Source organism: Populus trichocarpa, chromosome 13, assembly GCF_000002775.5.
Source record: "Populus trichocarpa isolate Nisqually-1 chromosome 13, P.trichocarpa_v4.1, whole genome shotgun sequence".
NCBI classification, from domain to species: domain Eukaryota; kingdom Viridiplantae; phylum Streptophyta; class Magnoliopsida; order Malpighiales; family Salicaceae; genus Populus; species Populus trichocarpa.
The window spans coordinates 14358282-14375922 of NC_037297.2; the positions used below are offsets into that span (position 1 = coordinate 14358282).

The 17641-nt window shown below is 34.1% G+C and overlaps 3 protein-coding genes across 3 annotated transcripts; all 3 read right to left on the minus strand.

The window, feature by feature from the left end:
- Positions 1–56: 56 nt before the first annotated feature.
- On the minus strand, positions 57–3091 carry LOC7497397 (uncharacterized). The gene is made up of 4 exons (XM_002319885.4): positions 2863–3091; positions 2460–2530; positions 1885–1971; positions 57–398 (listed from the first exon to the last, which is right to left on the minus strand). Exons 1-4 carry the CDS (start codon positions 2984–2986, stop codon positions 375–377), a joined length of 306 nt encoding a protein of 101 aa, XP_002319921.4. The 5' UTR covers positions 2987–3091; the 3' UTR covers positions 57–374.
- A 1362-nt stretch (positions 3092–4453) lies between these two features.
- On the minus strand, positions 4454–7090 carry LOC7494431 (QWRF motif-containing protein 3). Its single transcript, XM_002319886.4, has 6 exons — positions 5830–7090; positions 5525–5644; positions 5289–5405; positions 5091–5180; positions 4889–4996; positions 4454–4753 (listed from the first exon to the last, which is right to left on the minus strand). The coding sequence occupies exons 1-6, from the start codon at positions 7075–7077 to the stop codon at positions 4649–4651; spliced, it is 1788 nt and encodes a 595-aa protein (XP_002319922.4). The 5' UTR covers positions 7078–7090; the 3' UTR covers positions 4454–4648.
- Positions 7091–8348: 1258 nt separating this feature from the next.
- Positions 8349–12493, minus strand: LOC18109362 (probable galacturonosyltransferase 10). Its single transcript, XM_006387577.3, has 2 exons — positions 12041–12493; positions 8349–10129 (listed from the first exon to the last, which is right to left on the minus strand). The coding sequence occupies exons 1-2, from the start codon at positions 12191–12193 to the stop codon at positions 8678–8680; spliced, it is 1605 nt and encodes a 534-aa protein (XP_006387639.3). The 5' UTR covers positions 12194–12493; the 3' UTR covers positions 8349–8677.
- Between the last annotated feature and the right edge of the window lie 5148 nt (positions 12494–17641).

Below are 17641 nucleotides of genomic sequence, written 5' to 3' on the forward strand. Positions count from 1 at the left end.
TTTTAACATCAGTTCAGTTTGCTGTAAAAAGAAAAGAAAAGAAAGGGCACAACATAAACCTGTAATTTGTAGTAAATCCATTACATGAATTTGGACTAGGGGAATATAGTATCGGATTATCAGAATATTGAAGGATAAACATCAAACCATTAGAGTGACAACCAAATGGCCATGCCAAAGTAAAAGGGCTTATTTACTTACCAAAATTAGCAATTTAACTTCCAAGTTTAATAATCCATCATTCTCTAGTAAAACAAATGACAACACTTTTCAGCAGAATCATCTGCGAACAAGGAAAATTGATCCCAAGACGTGAAGTACAGCCAAACACATTATTACCAGAAAAGTCATGGGACGATTACACGCTTCAAGCCTCAGTGTGCTGCTTCTACCACTTTCTGTAAACAATAATCAAATGTCAGAAAACAGGAAAACAAAACTGTAATCTCAGAATTACTAGCTAAAGTTGGCAAGTTACATTTCATTGTGAGTTTCTTTTATGAGATCACATTGTTGGTTTTCCTAAAAATAAACCTTCAGTTAATACTCTCTTTGCTTGACAGCTAAGAATTATCAAGTTCGCAAATGGCTTGAGCAATTGAGAGGTTCACCAATAATTGTAGAAACCGTGTTCTCCTAAATTGCATTCCATCTATAAGCCTTGCTATCCCCATCAAACACAAAAAAGTTAACCTCAAGACTTAATCTTGCAATTACTCCATGTTATACGCTATACTTAGACACGACCTTCTCCTGATACCAGATTTCCTCTTAAGATAATTGGTGTAGCGATTGTGTTAGGTGTAGCCATACTCAATATGATTATTGCCTATTTTTATTTCATCGCTATGTATAAGGTCCGAGCATATAAAAAATCTTCACAAGTCAATTCCTTCAATAATTGCACATCACATAATCAAATTTGTTTAGCACAACATTGAAGAAGCTTTTGCTGTATGTAGAACTACAAAAAAAAAGACTCAGAGAAGGAAAAGTGAAGAAATGGTGAAAGAAGAAGATGAGAGGTAGAAATTGATCGTGGAGGAGCCTTACGCTTCCTCCATGAAATTCAAAGTTGCCAAAGATGCCAAGGTGCTTGTCTGGGTGCCTTAGAGCTAGGCACTATGCACTTGAGGTGTTGCCTAGAATCTTCTAGGGTTTTTTCTGATTTATATTGTTTTGCAATGCTTTCATAATATCACCCTTTAGATAATAGCTGTCTTCAAAGGTATTTTCTAAAGTTATTGAAAAGACAAACACATTCTTCCATGGATCAAAGAGCACATATACCACCTATTGCTGCATCAACAGTATAAAACAGGTACTTGAATAGTTTAATGATCTGTTGTGCAATTCTTTCATCTCTCTCTCTCTCTTCTCCCCTGCTTTACTATTTTTTTTCCTGCCCCTTTTTCTTCTATATAATTTCAATTCTCTTTGTTGCAGAAAGTTGTCTTATCCAATTAGCTGGTCTTACAACCTTAAGGCAATTTGCGCCTTTGGCAATATTGGTTGCATTTTATTTGACTACTATTGGATTCCAACTATTTATGATTATCTATCATATTAAAAATTTAATTTCCATCTTGGAAAATGTGCAAGCTTATGTACCTTGAAATATGGTTGTAATTATCATAATAATTGAAAATAAATTTTTAAAAATTATATGGTGACATGTACTTCATTTAGAAAAAAGGGCAATCATTGACTAAAAATGTGAACGAACAAAGCAGGGCAGAGGTAGCATATGCTAAAAAGTGGGATAAATGGAGCAAAGGCACTTCATCCAATGACAAAAATGTGAAATTTTGAATTTTCCAATGACTAGGCTGGAAATAACAGTAAAGTACAAGGTTGTAGCAGTAAAACTATATCCAAAAGTACCTCTTCCTCCTTCCCCTTGCCTCCTGTGAAGAACTTGTATCCCCCATAGAAGGCTAAACCCCAACCACTTAAAGAAACGATAACAAACTGTAAAACCAAACATCCAACAAACAGTCAAGACAATTTGCATTAAACACATACCTTCCATTATATCCATCTACCACCAATATCAACAACATTAATGGGACAAGGACATAGATCAGAAACTCATATATAAAGAATCAGACATGAAAGCTCCCATAAAACACCAAACAACTGTTTGATAATCGAAATAAAACTCGTTAAACTCAAACTCAAAATGCATGAACCCGGAAAAGAAAACTTCTCCTCGTCTAGATAAAATGACTATCAAACAGTCCCAAATCCTAATCAACGCTGGCTGCAATACTGCTCCAAAAACAATACTCTAGTTTGCAGACAAAATGCAAAAAACCCAGAAATGCACAACACCCTTTGGCCAAAACATAAAACACAACTCTCACAAAAAACAATAAAATGAACATTTAAAAAAAAAAAAAAAAAATCTTTGCAACATTAAGCATATAGAATATAATATAAAAATGTAAAAGACTGACATGCTCTTCCTTCCATTTAGATGGGCTCATTGGATCTTGCCAGCAGTTAATCCTCGATGGCCCATGGTGGTCTGCAATTATCACAAACACAAAAAAAAAAAAAAAAAAATCGCCAAGCAAAATTCATCATTTATTTTAAATATTCATAAGAGTAATAATCTGAAATTTTCAATTAAAGAGTGAAATCTATTTCAACTAAAACCTAATTTCAAGATTTAATTAAGCTCAAATTTCTCAAAAAGTGAGCTAAAGATTGCAACTTTTTAATCTAATCATCAGCTTCTGATCTTCGGTAGAGACGAATAAATACGTATGTGTTAAATGTATATACGTGCATTTATAAGTAAATAAAATGTATGTTAGGTAAGTGTGTATCTATATGTGTTTTGTGGGATGGATTTACCTGCAGCGCCGGCGAGGCCGCGGCGGTGGATGAGAGCGGCGACTCGAGCTGGTGACTTGGGAGAGGAGATTCGAGAGAGAGTAGCGGCTTGTCGAGCTGCTGCAGCCGCCGCTAATGTAGCCATGGTTTTCTTCTCTTTTCTTTCGTTGTAGCGATCGAGAGAGAGCGAGAGAGAGTGGAGATGGAAAGGAGAGTGGAGGATTGGAATTCTCTCTCTTTTTTTTGGCTTATAAGAGACGGGAGAGTGGAAGAAACGATGCCGTGAGATGTTGTTTTGGTGGGATCTAACGACTTGTCGGTTGGTTTTGGGGAAAAGGCTTGTTGAATGGATATTAAAACTACATGCCGTTCTATTTAGGGGAAAGAATATGGTGTCCAGGAACGACTTGGATGTTGGTTTCAGGGAAAAGGCTTCTTGTTTTCAGGCATCAAGTTGAAAAAAAATAAAATCAATTAATCTAGTAAAAAACTTGATTGATGCTCATAAAAGCTAATAAAATAGAAAAATCAGAGAAAACACAAACAACACATAAATTTTTAATGGGTGAAAATAGTTGTAGATATAAATTTTAAATTTATAATTTTATCTTTTAAAAAATAAATATGTGGTGGTTGATTCCTATTAATTTTTAAAAAACCTCTCTATATTATGAAACAACCTTAAGTATGAAGACATTAAGAAAATTAAATCATAATTTAAAAACAAATAATAAATCTAGAAATATCTAAAAAAAAAAAATGGCCAAAACAACAACTTTTACGTCTAATTTCGGGATATCTAACGGTCCGATAAACAATCAAGCAACTTCTTATAAAAAAACCACATATAGAATTACCTAGAAAAGCTTGAGCTCGATCCAATAGTCGGATCTCCTGTTATTTAAATTTTAAGATGCTAATTTAGTCTATAACCAGATCTTCTCTTAAATCTAAACATATTTTAATAGTTCATTAAAAATACATGACATATCATTCGTATAATTAACTTGAATTAAATACTCATTTAATTATATCTGATCCTTGTCCGAATGCTCAGCACTTTAAATTTTTATAAGGTCGACTACATCACCTACCCTTAACTCATTAATTTCTTTTTTAAAAAAAATATTTTTGATAAAAACAACATTGATTTAATCCTTAACTCATTTTTTCAAGGGTTGACCCTCCCCACCCTTAATTATCCCATGCCAACACCTTCGGGGTTCACAACTATGCATACAGGTCGGGGAAAACACTAAAATCCCGGTATTTTTTCTTTACTGTTAGGAGATCTTCAAACTAGCTTTTGTGTAGGATATAAAAAAGGGACAAACTCAAAGACAAAACCATTTATGTGGTTAAGGTGGCATGAGGAATAATTCGCCTCTGGTTTGAAATATATCCGGATACCTCAAGTTTTCAAGTAGATTCATTGCATAAATCAATTTTAGTGATCCACTCTAGTGTGTGAAACTTGATGATATTGGATAATATTCACTCTGTTGAGACTAAATTTGAAGTTTGCCTACATTTTATCAATGTTTGGAAACAGTTAGGCATAATAATTGAATCAAGGGTAGCAATTTTGATTCTTACTAGCACAAAAAATTAGTAGCAGGTGAAAAATAGCTCAACCTTTGATGTCAAGGTAAGAAGAAACAGTAAGTTGACAGTTTTACTTTTGCTTGAAGCTAGTTGAAGTGGCTTACAATCACATCTACATTACATTTTATCATGCCCTATTCAATCACAGCCTCCCCTTTTAGTCACCTACAGAAATTTCTCCTTCAATTCCCTGTATTTCTGCCTAAGAAGGGGTTTCTTGTAGCTGTGATTGTTGTTCTTGCTGCTGCGGTTGTTGTTGCTTCGAATTAAACTGGATTATATAGCACTTCAAACTTTTCTCTTGTATCTGTGGACATGATCCAAAAAAGTTAGTGTCAAGAACTTCCAGTCAAGACTCGATGAATGACAAGTTAACCATAAAGTTTTTCAAAACTTGGATATCACATTTACTGGGATCATAATGATAGCGTCAGCTTTCTACCTGTAGTGCAGATACTGTCTGAAGAAGTTCTAGGCATTCTTCCACGAGTAGTTTCTCTTGTGCAACCACCTCTGCTAATTGTGAGAGAAGTGCAACAGTCTGCTCAGCCTGATAGGGAAGAATTTCAAGGTTAGTTCGGATGACATAAACAGGAGGCATCAAGCGCCGACGTAGTGTGATAGGTTTAGTAGTTTCTGCTTACTGAGGGTGAAAATGAAGATAATGCTGACTTGATGGACGCTGAGAGATCTGATGCATGTCGTAGTGCGATGGAAGCTGATTGTGGATCAACCTATAATTTAGCATTCGTTAGTAAAATTACTTGATGCTTAGCCACAAAATAGTTTTAACATTATCTGCTAAAAGGGGCTTCCTTTCGCCCCTTCTTCTCTGGGATTACCTCTGCACCTTCAATGAGGGGAACTCTGCAAACAACAGAATGTAAACACTCTTTAGTCTTTGAAACTGAAGATAAGTGCTGCCTTTCCATGTCTCCCCAAGCTTCCAACAATTTGATCTACACAAGTTATCCGAAACGAGTGTATGAACATGTCTGCTCTATCATGACATTACATTATAATTGAGATTGCTATACAGGCATTATTAATTCATGATGCAAAAATATTTGTTACTGACTTGAGAGTGAAGTACAAAGTCTAGCTTCATCTTGAGCTTTTCCTTCTGAAGCTTTAATCTCCTTTGTGCGACAGAAAGTCGAAGCTTTGAAAGACTATCCAGCACCCATAACAGATTGTTCTGGAAAACCATCAGAAATAATTTTCTCAGGCTCAATTACAATTGAAGAACTTTGTGATGGTTGTTAGGCTAGAACCCTGCCATTGGTATAAATCATTTTTATACCAATGTGATAGCAAAGTTAAATATATTGATAAAACCCTTCAACTAGCATAACTTGATCAGCAAAGTTAAATCATGCATACCTCCACTTGCTTATTTATGTTCAAGTTCACAGTAGCAGCTCTAACATTTGCATACCGCCATTGCATCAGCCGATTATGAAGCATTCTTAGCTGATGAATGTTCTCAACATTCCCAGATCCTGAGAGCAATGAACTAGATGACAGAGATTTCTTACCCTTAAACAAGTCCAGACCCATATTCAGCAATTTCTCAACACCTTTAGTCCTCGACGGATTTGATGGCGGTTTCAAATTTGAAAAGGACATCAGCTTTTCCTTGCTTTCCACTGACATCGGCGGTGACCCTGATCGCCCTGGTGACAAGGCCCACTGGGATGTGGCACTCCCATACCCCGTAAGTGAATTAGCTCTCTTAATCACATTCTTCATTGTAAGTTTCTTCATTTTTGGAGAAGACTCTAATGATACTGCAGTTTGAGCATTAGCATCCGTTGTCCATCTCCGTGGCCTTGTTGGTATATCATTCATATATTTAGAAGAGACCTCTACACCAGATTTCCTAGAACTTCTTCCTAAAGTTGGAGAAAAAAGATCATTTCCTGAATGTTTATCACTACACTCGGATATTTCTGACTCGAGATTATCCTCAAATATATCCGAATTTCTCCGAGATGCACCAACTTCTTTCGAATTTTTATAAAGGGCATTTTCATCAACAGATAATCTTCCAGGAACATAAACATGATTGTTATTAGACGATGAATTCGAGGAGGATGATGACGATGAAGAAGAAGATTTTCCCGGAAAGTGAAATTTCCCTGTGTATCTCGCAGATCCTCCAAGAATTGGTCTATGATTTTCTTTTGTGCTCTCTTTCTCTTTATCATTTTCAACCCTACCAAACACAGTACCAGTACTCCTTTGCCTACCAAGTGAAAACACACTGCTACTCTTCGTGGGTTTTTCATCTTTCTTGTGGTCTAACAAATCTTTCAATCTTGCATTTCCAAGATGATCTGCTAGAGTGCCTTGATTGTTTTGGTTGTTTGATGATTGTGAAGGCGACGAAGAAGGCCAAAGGCCTCGAATGAATCCAGGATCATCAAGGCTCCGATGCTTTCGACCATCAGAGGAGGGTTTAGGGCGACGTGGTGATGAGGAACCTTGGTTTGGAGATGGGGTTCCATTGTTATGTGAAGGTGAGGTTGGCGAGAGAAACCTGGAGCTTACTTCCCGAGACTTGGGTCTTCTTGGTTTGAGAGATTGATCTGATGAGAGCAGAAACGGTTCATTTTCAGTATTCTTCATTGTTTCTTTGTGTGCGCGAGAGAGAACGAGAGAGAGAGAGAGAGAGAGAGAGAGAGAGAGAGAGAGAGAGGATTCTAACAATAGAGAGATTTGAGGGATGTTGGTTTTGTCTTCAAAATGGATGAGAGGAGAAACAAACATTTTTGAAAATGGCGGCAATGTAGATATGACAGGCCGGCTGATCAATGGGATTTTCTTTGGATTTTTATCAGCTTGAAAGTATTGTCAGGATCTGCTTGACTCAGTCTTGACTTCTCACTCAGGCAGGGTAATGTTGGGGAAAAAAATGATTCTGTTGGACTTCCTGAGAGACCTTAGGAGGTAGGAGACAAAGGTGAAGCAGTGCTGTTGTTCAATGTTTGCTTCTTGCTTGCCGGCATCTGTGTTTCCAAGTGGTTAACCTGGGCTTCTGCCACGTGTCTACGATTCTCAAAAGCCACTAAGGGTGTGTTGATCTACGTGGCGTGGACACGTTTTTTAAAACAATTATATTTTTCTTTTAAATTAAAAAAAAATCAGTGGGTTTTTGTATGGGTTGAGTTGACAACATCAAAAATAAATTTTAAAAAATAAAAAAAATATTTTAATGTATTTTTAAATAAAAAATAATTAAAAAAACAAGTTTTTTTTTTTTTTTGACATTTGGCAACAGTGACTGAGAAGCCAAAAAGCTCCATGCTTTATAACCAGGACCGTTTCAACATAAACATAACCAAACCCATATTTTATCTGCTTTCTCCCCGTGTTCATTTTTAAAGGGCAATCCAAAATTTGGTATGGAGACTGGTTAGAAGTTAGAACAATCGAAGTTGTTATTGTCATTATGAAGACTCCACAGTTGATAATTTGGATGCATGAGTGGTGTGTTTATGGGATTGGCTCCTGGTACAGATGTTGTAGAAGACCATTGCTCTGCTAAGACAACACATCAAGACGATGGATTTTTTTTTAATTATTATTCTTGCTTTTGCTTTAAGGTTAAACAGGAGGCTGAATTATTCCAAGTACTGTTCTCATCCCAGCCCAGGAACTTCCCTCGTAGAGAGTAAGGCTAAAGCTTTCAAGGTATTAATTTGAACTGATAGAGGTTTAATATTCTCTTGGCAATTACCTTATTAGTGCCAATTGGGGGGAAAGGAAGGAGAGGGGGAGGGGGAAATTTCATCAGAGAGCAATAAAATGTTAGGAAATGAGAAACAACCATATCTGTGTTATAGGGAAACCACAAAAGAAAGCGTTGATGGTACCAACAAGAAAGAACAAATGAGAAAGATTCAAAGGGCCTTTACAGCTTCATTAAACTCCAGCAGAAGCAAACCTCACAGTCGAGAAATATCGAAAATGGGAAAGAACAAGTAAAACTACAGTGGATGACTGTTGGTTTGAGCTTGCAGCTTAGCCTACGTAATAAACTAACGAGACTTGTTGGGCAATAGGCAGTAATTCTTGATCAATTAATGTTAAATTAACATTCTATACTACATCCGTAACTTTTACAACCAACAGCCACGCTTGGTCCTGTGAAAATTGTGCAAGCATGATCTACAAAATTTGGATGTTCTTACGCACCCCGGAAAATATGAAGCTTCCATGTCCAAAATCAATGAAAATTGCACTGTTGTAATAAAGGATGACTATAGTCTACGTACTTTTCCCAGAGAGACTTGTATTTTTCCATCCCAATTTTCAACCATGGCTTGGAGTTTCCATTGAAGTGCAACACAGCCCCTTTCTCTATCAAGTGAGGATCAACATTTGTATAGCCCAATCCCAACACATGCCATGAGGGATCTAAAGGCTCTGTCAACCCATAGAAAGTCAAAAGTCCAGGCGGTAGCGTCCCAAGTTTCCATAGTGTCCGATCCACATTCTTTTCTTGCCAGTAGTGGTAGATTTCAGTTACATTTCGCTTTCTCCACTCAACCAAATCGAAAACGTTCATTCCAAACGCCCAACCACATGCATCAGGATCAAAATGTTCTCTAATGAGAGGGTGAGAGTAGTTCAGGTACTTATGGTATCTGTGAAATGTCTCCATGCATGTCTCAACTGCTCCATTAACATTGCTGTTCAAATCAATTGAAAATAGACCAGATAGATCCTTCTGAACAACTACATCATCATCAAGAAATACCACCTTCTCCAGTGCAGGAAAAACTTCAGGAATATAAAATCTGAGGTGATTAAGCATGGATAGATATTTTGGGTTCCGGAACTTGATAGGAGTTTGGCCATCATTATTATGGCCTGAAAAGTAATAGCTTTGAGTTTCAGAGTCCTGGAGCTGCTTAAGCACTGGAACATACGAAGCATTTAGCCATTTAAAGTCTTCAAACTTCTGAACCTCAATGGTAACTCCTCGGAAAGTGTTCATAGAAAACCAAGCCTTCATAGCAGCATAGTTTATTTCATCAGTTACAAGATGAAACACAACCATATCTGGATTCTTGGAATTTAACGTAGTTGAATTGACAACAACAGATGTTGCAAGGATATTGTCAGAGAAGACACAGAAATGATAGAGACTGTTATCTCTAAGTTTTGTCTCAATGTGCATTCTCTCATTCATTCTTCTGTGTAGATTTGAATTTCCAAACCATTCAGTAGTTAACCGAATACCAAGGCAGTAAAGTCCTTTTGGGATTTCTTCAGCAGCTATTTGACCATACTTCGAGCTTTTCTCACTCACTGCACCCATTTGTTCATCAAGAGTTTGGATTTTGGTTTTCAGTCTCATGATCATAGTTGCGCTATCATAATGAAGTTGCTGGGCGTGGAGGAGCAAAAGTGCCATATCACGGATTGCAGTTTCTGATTCTCTGGTTGTTAAAGGAGCTCGCCTTGTTGCAACACTTGAAAGGAGGACCTGGGAATTGCGTATTTGGGCACTTAATTCCCAAGCAAACTGAATATTGTTACTTTCTTTGGCGATCACAACAAAAGCTTTTGCAAGAGAAATTTGGTCGCTAAGTTGCCTGGTGACTGAGGTGGGGCTCAACATTTCATCCGTAATGTTTAGACCTTCAATGTTTTTCACATACTTGGTAAAGTCCTGCAGAAAGAAAAAGAATCAAGGGTTTTAGTTTCAAAGAGAGGAAAGTGGTAACAGGGAATACAAGGAAGATAGCATCATTATCAACATAAAAATTAAGGATAAATGCACAGCAGCTCCAACACAAAATGTAAACAGTTTAAGATCACTTTATAAATCTAGAAGTAAATCCAATACATATACTTTAGAAGGAATTGCCTTTATAGTGAATACAGAAAAAGATGCCATCACTTCTGAAAGTTAAGGGTTAAAAGGAAGGTAAAGGAACAAAAAAGGATATTAACATCTGACAAACTTTGCTGAGTGATGCTGGAGATCACAACTTTGGTGGCACAAAAAACACACAAACATAGAGTGGGGTAGCTGCCATTAATTTCAAAATTTCTCGGTTGGTGAGTTCATCTAGTATTTAAATTAATCATTTCCTAATTACAGTTCAGCATTGCAGTTCATGTCTGACACAGTTTGCAAATTTTGTTATTGCTCAGTTCTGTAGTATAAGTTACACTCGAAGAAAATGTGAGAGGAACCAGAGAGACACTTGTCCATACAGTTGTTATACATTTGCAATATTTCACCAATTGCTATAGAACATTCAATCACACCAAAAAAAGAAGAAGTTAAAGTCACCAAAATGTCAGCCATTCTATGATATCATATGAATACATGGCATACCAGCTGTTTCCTAAATAACACCATCACAAAGCTAGCACATGAGGTGCATTTTAAAACATGATGAACTTTTCATACTGTCGGTCCTCAGAAACACAACTCAAATCCTTTAGATCACAACATGTTTGATGCTCTAATAAATCTGACCTCAAAACACACATTTTCTCTAATATAGCAAGCTAGTCATCTTTCTTTATAAGTTTCATTTTCTTAAAAAAATTGAATTTTATTAGCAGAACATGGAAACTTAAATAGAGAAATGCTAAAAAGAACAGATCCTTCACCAATATAATTCTGTTTGCTTGTACCAAAATTCCTGACCATAGAACTCATACAAGTTATCAAACTCATCTACAAAAAATATTATTCAATTTGTTCAGCATAGAAATAACAAAAATGACTTATTGCTCATTCTTCTCTTAATTTTACATACAGCATAACCTCCTCATTAAATATTTTACCCTCTCTTATCAACATTACATATACATGGAGTGAATAGAACATTGAGGTATTTATACATAATTCTTAGAATTTCAATGTCCTGTTAACTTTGTTTACGCTTCACATGCACATTATAGAAGCAATGTATGACACAAACAATGCCTTAAACATAACTTCCTCAAATCAAAACCTAATATGATCATTTAAAACAATTCAACAACCTGAATCAAATTAACAAGCTGGATCAAGCTAATGCCTCCACTAAGATAACTACGAAAGGAACAATAACTATTAAGCTATTGGAATAATATTGCATATCCTAAAAATACAACTTCAAAATTTAAATGAAACAAATCAATTTGTGAGCTTAAGATTTCAAAACAATTTATCCGCGTCTACTTGTTAAAGCAACCCTTTCATCAGGTGCAGTATAACTCCATCTAGCTCAAGCAAAGGCACAGATCAGACAACAATTCCAATCTACACAAAAAAGACAAACCCGGCAGCACAAAAACATAAACAAAAAAAAAAATAGCAATTTAAGCTAACAATCATGTCATAATATTGCCACTGTCCCCAAAAATGTAAATCTCAACCTTCATTAAGCCCAATAACAGTACCAACGAAAACCCAATTAAGCCCCATTGTCCCTTCAAATCCCAAATCACAAAAGAAAAGGTCTCAGAACTCAAAACACTGATTCCCTTCAAAATTCCCACATTTCACAGCAATTAAACACATTAAAAACGATGCAACTGAACAAAGAATTGAAAAATCCTGTAAAGCACATATCTTTACCTTAATAGAGCTTGTGGGTCTTGATTCAATACGACTCTCTTTGCTAAAAATAACTATAAACAGCAACACAACTGTACCACACAATGACCACACCACCACATTTGATACCCTCCTCCTTACTGGCCTCCTAAAGTCCACTGGTCTCCGTCTCATCTCAAATTTAAGCTCTGTTTGGTTCCAAAGAAAGTAACTTTCCTTGAAAATTTTGAAAAAGAGATCCCAATTATGGATTTCAAGTTCAAATTTTTATGACCCAGGTCATGAAAAGTTGATAACTTGAGATTGGGATCTGAAATATGATTTGTTTTAGAGTTTTTGGTGTTTTCGGATTTATTTTTTGGGGTTTTGTGTGTTGAAAAAAGAAGTGCAGCAAAGAGAAGTTTGCTTTTCTTTTGGGACGTACAGACCGCACACCATTGATGATTGTTATGGAGAATAGATTTTAGAGAGGGAAAGAGTTTTGGTTTTTTGTGATATTGTGTAGATATTCACTATATATTCTCTGATAAAATATTTAAAAAACAAAACAATTATACATATAGATTTTTTTAATATGTTTTTATACTTCAAAAAATTCTAAATAAAAAATATATTCACTTGTAATTAAATAAATTAATAACTATATGTATAAATAAATAAATAAAATATTAAATAATAATTAAAAAAATAAAAAACTGATATAGAGAATATATTTAATATGACTTTTATCCGATTGGATTTGCTAAGTTTATTTATTAAAATAATTTTTTTATTCAATTAAATGATAATAGAAATAAACACATACATTAAATTGATTAAAAAAATAAAAGAGAAAAAAATATTATGCAAGGTTGTACATATTATAAATATTATATGAAAATAATTAATTTAAAAATAAAATTCATTTATATAAAAGATAAATAAAGATAAATAAATAAAATTCTTTAAAGATTAATTGCATACAAAATAACCAGAAAAATAAATGTCATTTAAAATAGGCTTTCTAAAACAAAGAGGGTATTAATATAAATATAAATAAAAAATAATTCTAGAAAAAAACATATAAAAAAAGCATTAGTTTAAAAAAATATTTTTTAAAAAAAAAAATTATGCATTGTTGGGCCCTTTTTATGCTTTTGCAGTTGGAGTGAACGACATATTTCTTACCCTGATTGTTTTTGAAAAAAAAAACTTCAAGCAATGCATTTTTTGTATTACCCAATTCTCAATTATTGTGTTGGCTGAAAAAGTAGTTTTTTTTTTTTATCCAAAACAGCATAGGTAACATGATAAAAACATTTATAGCCTAAAAAAAATCATTCCAAAACCAAAAATCTTAACAAGATTAGATATGCTTTTCTTGTCAGTTTCAAGATAAACAAACCCCTAATGTGAGCTCCTCTTATAAAAAAAAAATAATTTGACATCAATTTTATCTATTTTGGTAGTCGGAATCGGTGCTAAGAAAAATTTCTTCTCTTTTGCGTGGGATTCCAGTGACTTTCTCTCATCTCTCTTACATTAGGGGCTAAAAAAAATAAAGTTTGGGATCAAAATTGATTTTTTCTTTTAATTTTAGAAATTGAAAGGATCCAATTTCTATAATTTGTAAGTATAAGGACTACAATAAATATTTCACGCAGACCTTTTAAAGCCACCTATTCTTTATGTGTTTTTTACTTTAGTCCCCTGTCTTTCAATCTCACCCTCCCATAACAAATTCACTTATAATTTAGTCTATCAAGGGTCAAATTTAAAAAACATGTTGAAAAAAAAAACACTATAAACAATTTGTCCATGGTGACATGTGAGGTGATCGACAATACATTTTGCATAGTAAATCCATATGTTTTAGTTTTTTTAGTTAATAATTAATTTATTAAATTATATTTTCAAAATTTATAAACTAATCTCTTGACTGGCTTTAGTTTTTGCTTGCAAGAACTTTGTTTTTTTAGAAGATACCATGAGAAGCAATCTTTTAATTATATTATAGTGTGGATAGTTTACTTTTGAATGTATGGAGAGGATATTTTAAATGAGAAATCCAAAACAAAAATTGATATTTCAATTAAATCAGCTCAACACATAAGTAATTGATGGAGTAACTAACAAAAGAACTAGTAACTTACAAACAAATATGAAATATAGAGATTAATTATGTGATTGTTTAAACTATAATAAAGATAGCAAATGAACTAATATACCATTCAATATCATATTGTAGTTTTGCTTATAATACTCATCTATGCTTGTTCTTATTTATTTAATATGTCAAGAATTTTATCCAAGGTCCAATCATAACTGATTACTAGCTTTCTATATTTATTCTAAAAATATAGTATCTCTCATTAATTTGGAAGATTATGGGTAGGAAATAAAGAAATAGTTGACCACAGAAAAATAATAATTTCACATTGCAAAGATGTTGCTTTCTTCCTCTTCTAATGACAGGTGTTTTCTTGATTTAGAAATTAAATCTCAAAAACACAGGTAATTTCAATTTTGACACCAAAAATTTTTAGAAGGTTGAAGAAGTGTTTGGAAATGTGATAGTAATTGTTTTTTAAAGTGTTTTTAGCTTGAAAAATATTAAAATAATATATTTTTTATTTTTTAAAAATTATTTTTGATATCAGCACATTAAAATGATCTGAAAATACTAAAAAAGTTAATTTAAAAAAAATCTTAGATTTTTTAAAAATATTTTTAAAATACAAAAACAAATAAATCTTAAACATCACTATACAAAAAAACACAAGTCTTAAGCTTTCAAGTAACAATTCTAATTTATAATATATGAGCATTCCTCTAAAGGTAGGTTTTAGTGAGGGAAGTGATATCTCATGGGCCTCTAAGATTGGTAATTTTTATGAAAAAAAATCTAATTTAAATAATTTTATGTTATGCTATTTGTGAGCCAAGTGATTTTATTAATAGTGTCTAGATTTTTAGCTACCGTGATATATTTACATCTCCATGAATAATTATATTGTAACATATGCTAAAACACCGAGGACTTTTACTGTAGCATATTTTTTTTCATTCTCAAAGTTTTTTTTATTATGTGATGCCCAAATTAAGATATACTTTATTAATTTTTTTGAAGTTTGGGACAAATTAAAACATAGACAGCAGAGTCTAAAACACAATGAAATTTCATTAAAAATCTAAATTTTAATTCAAAAATTTATTTTTATTGTTTTACTTTCTCTTTTCAACCTTCAAAATCCCTATAATTTTCAAAAATTTAATTTTGATCCAAAAATATATATTTTTTTATTTTTCAGTCTCTATATTTAAGAGATGAGAGAGAAAATCACTTGATTCTGGTAGGAGAGAAAATTGTTGGTTTCTATTAATTTTGGGCATCTAAAAAATTGATTTTGAAGTCAATAGGTTTCATTTGACAAAAAAAGCTTGATTGAGTTGTTTTAAATCTTAATATTGCCTGAAAATAGATTAGAATTGAGAAAGAAATCTTTTACTCTTTTGATCTTGTGTTCTTATGCCATTTTTTGATTTTTTAGCTTGATATTTTTTTTTCAATGTTACAAGGATGCTATTTAAATATTTTTATGAAAAAATGGGTTTCTAACTAGAAAAAAAACAATCCAAAATGAAATTGTGTAAAAATAGATGATACATCATTTTTTTTTTAAAAGGATATACAACATGTTATTCACTCCTTACAAAAAGAATAAAAAAATAAAAGGACTCAAGCACGCGGGCTAAGGCTAGAGGCCTACACGTTAGAGCTTGTTTTAAGGCAACGTGCGATGAGCTGAAAAAAATTGTATTGTTTTTTTGTTGTTGTTGTATTAGGTTATAGATGAGTTTATTAAGGTGTTTTTGATGTTTTTAGTTAAAATAGGTTTTTAAACGAAAAAAAAAACCAAAATCTTGTTTTTCTAACAACCTCTAGTTGTTGGATTCTATAGAAAGCGAACAATGTTTTTAGTTAAAATAGGTTTTTAAACCAAAAAAAAAACCAAAGTCTTGTTTTTCTAACAACCTCTAGTTGCTGGATTCTGTAGAAAGTGAACAACGTGTCATCTGCTATCTTTTCTTTTAAAAAAAAGTCGTTTGCCCATTTAAAAAATTAAAAAAAAATAAAGACAAGCTCGGGCACGCGGGCTGGGTTGGAAGGTCCACACGCCTGAGCTCCTTTTGGGTTTTTCTTCTTGCTATTTTATATGAGTTGAAAGAATTGATAAAAAAAAATCATTTAAATCTAATTGAGCTCATATGTCGAGTCATAGGTTTAATAGGTTAATTTGTAACATCTAGGCCATTATTTGTTTTTTTTAATGCTTTTTCTGCCCTTTAATTAAAAAAAATACAATTACATCTTTTATTATCGGTAATCTATTCTCTTATTTAACTCAAACCTAAAATAATACAAATTCATCATTTGTTATCAATGATGTACTTTTACTATCTTGACACCACGTGCCTATCATGTTTTTTTTTTTTAACTTCTAAAGAAAATGTTTTGTCGCACGTCAGAAAATCTACGCGGCGTCGGCTGGCGATCTTTTCGTTGTCGTTTGATTTGATTGGTTCGCTGGGAGTCGCCACCTAGTAATTTATTAAAGGCTACTAGGAAACCGGATGTACTGGTCTTGTCAGAGATTCACGGGTAAGGGACTGGTTGTGGTTAAAGAAGATATTAGCACCCCTAACACACCCTACCTGAGGTAAGCTGCTTCGTGAATTTGATGTGTTTAAAGAAGTTTTAATAATTGTTTTTTTCATCGAATATTAGAAATATAACTTACATATAAGTTAATAATTCTGAACCGTGAGCAAATCAAAATATTAAATTCTTCTTTAATCTTTGCAATTTTATCATAAATAAAAACATCCATAAAAAAAACATACAAACACACACGTACACTTTCACTATATTTTTTCTTTTTTCTTTTCCTTTTCTTTTTGACATCCACATTACAAATTATAAAAATTCAAAACTAAACACAAAAAATTACATTAAACAATTTAAAAATTACAAAACAGCCCCTAAAAACTCCAGGAATTGCAGGGAAGTCCTTCTGGAACCGGATGAACAGTGGCGGCGCGTGCGTCCACGCGCCGCCGCAAACTGGACGGAAATTCTCAGCTTCTTCTCCCTTTCCCTTCCTACACCGACGTTGGCAACCTCTGTCACCTGCAAAAGGAACAAAACGCAACAACAAGCTGTTTTAATCTTCTTTCACTGTTTTCGGATCTGCCTCTCTCTCTTCTTTAGATCTGCTTCGCTGCAGATCTGTTCTTCTGTGAGTTTTTGTCTCCCTCTCCGCTTCGTGTCGTTGGTAGGAGGAAGGATGGCTACTGGTCGGTAGGCGGCGCCGTGTTCCGGTTGCCGGTGGTGGAGGTGCCTGCTGCTGTGTGGCTTGGTGGAGGCCGGTTCTGCAGAGCTGCTTCTCCGTTGCTGTTGGTAGCTGGCCGAGGGAGTGTGGACGGCGCTGCTGGGTCTGTGGGGGTTTCTCTCCGATTGGCTTTCCCAAGGCCACGGGAGGCGGCGGCTGGAGAGGCTGTCAGCGGACGATGGAGAGAGTGGAACCGGCTGGGAGAGGGGAGAGGAAGATGGGGCTACGGTGGAGGCTGATTTGTGAGGGG

Coding starts and splice junctions, on each gene's coding strand:
- LOC7494431 (XM_002319886.4), bottom strand. CDS start 7,077: ATGAAGAATACTGAAAATGAACCGTTTCTGCTCTCATCAGATCAATCT. Junction 4,997..5,090: donor TATCTTCATTTTCACCCTCA/GTAAGCAGAAAC, acceptor CTTCCCTATCAG/GCTGAGCAGACTGTTGCACT. Junction 4,754..4,888: donor AGACAGTATCTGCACTACAG/GTAGAAAGCTGA, acceptor TCATGTCCACAG/ATACAAGAGAAAAGTTTGAA.
- LOC7497397 (XM_002319885.4), bottom strand. CDS start 2,986: ATGGCTACATTAGCGGCGGCTGCAGCAGCTCGACAAGCCGCTACTCTC. Junction 2,531..2,862: donor CGGCCTCGCCGGCGCTGCAG/GTAAATCCATCC, acceptor TGATAATTGCAG/ACCACCATGGGCCATCGAGG. Junction 399..1,884: donor GCAAGGGGAAGGAGGAAGAG/GTACTTTTGGAT, acceptor TATTGTTTACAG/AAAGTGGTAGAAGCAGCACA.
- LOC18109362 (XM_006387577.3), bottom strand. CDS start 12,193: ATGAGACGGAGACCAGTGGACTTTAGGAGGCCAGTAAGGAGGAGGGTA. Junction 10,130..12,040: donor GACCCACAAGCTCTATTAAG/GTAAAGATATGT, acceptor TTCTTTCTGCAG/GACTTTACCAAGTATGTGAA.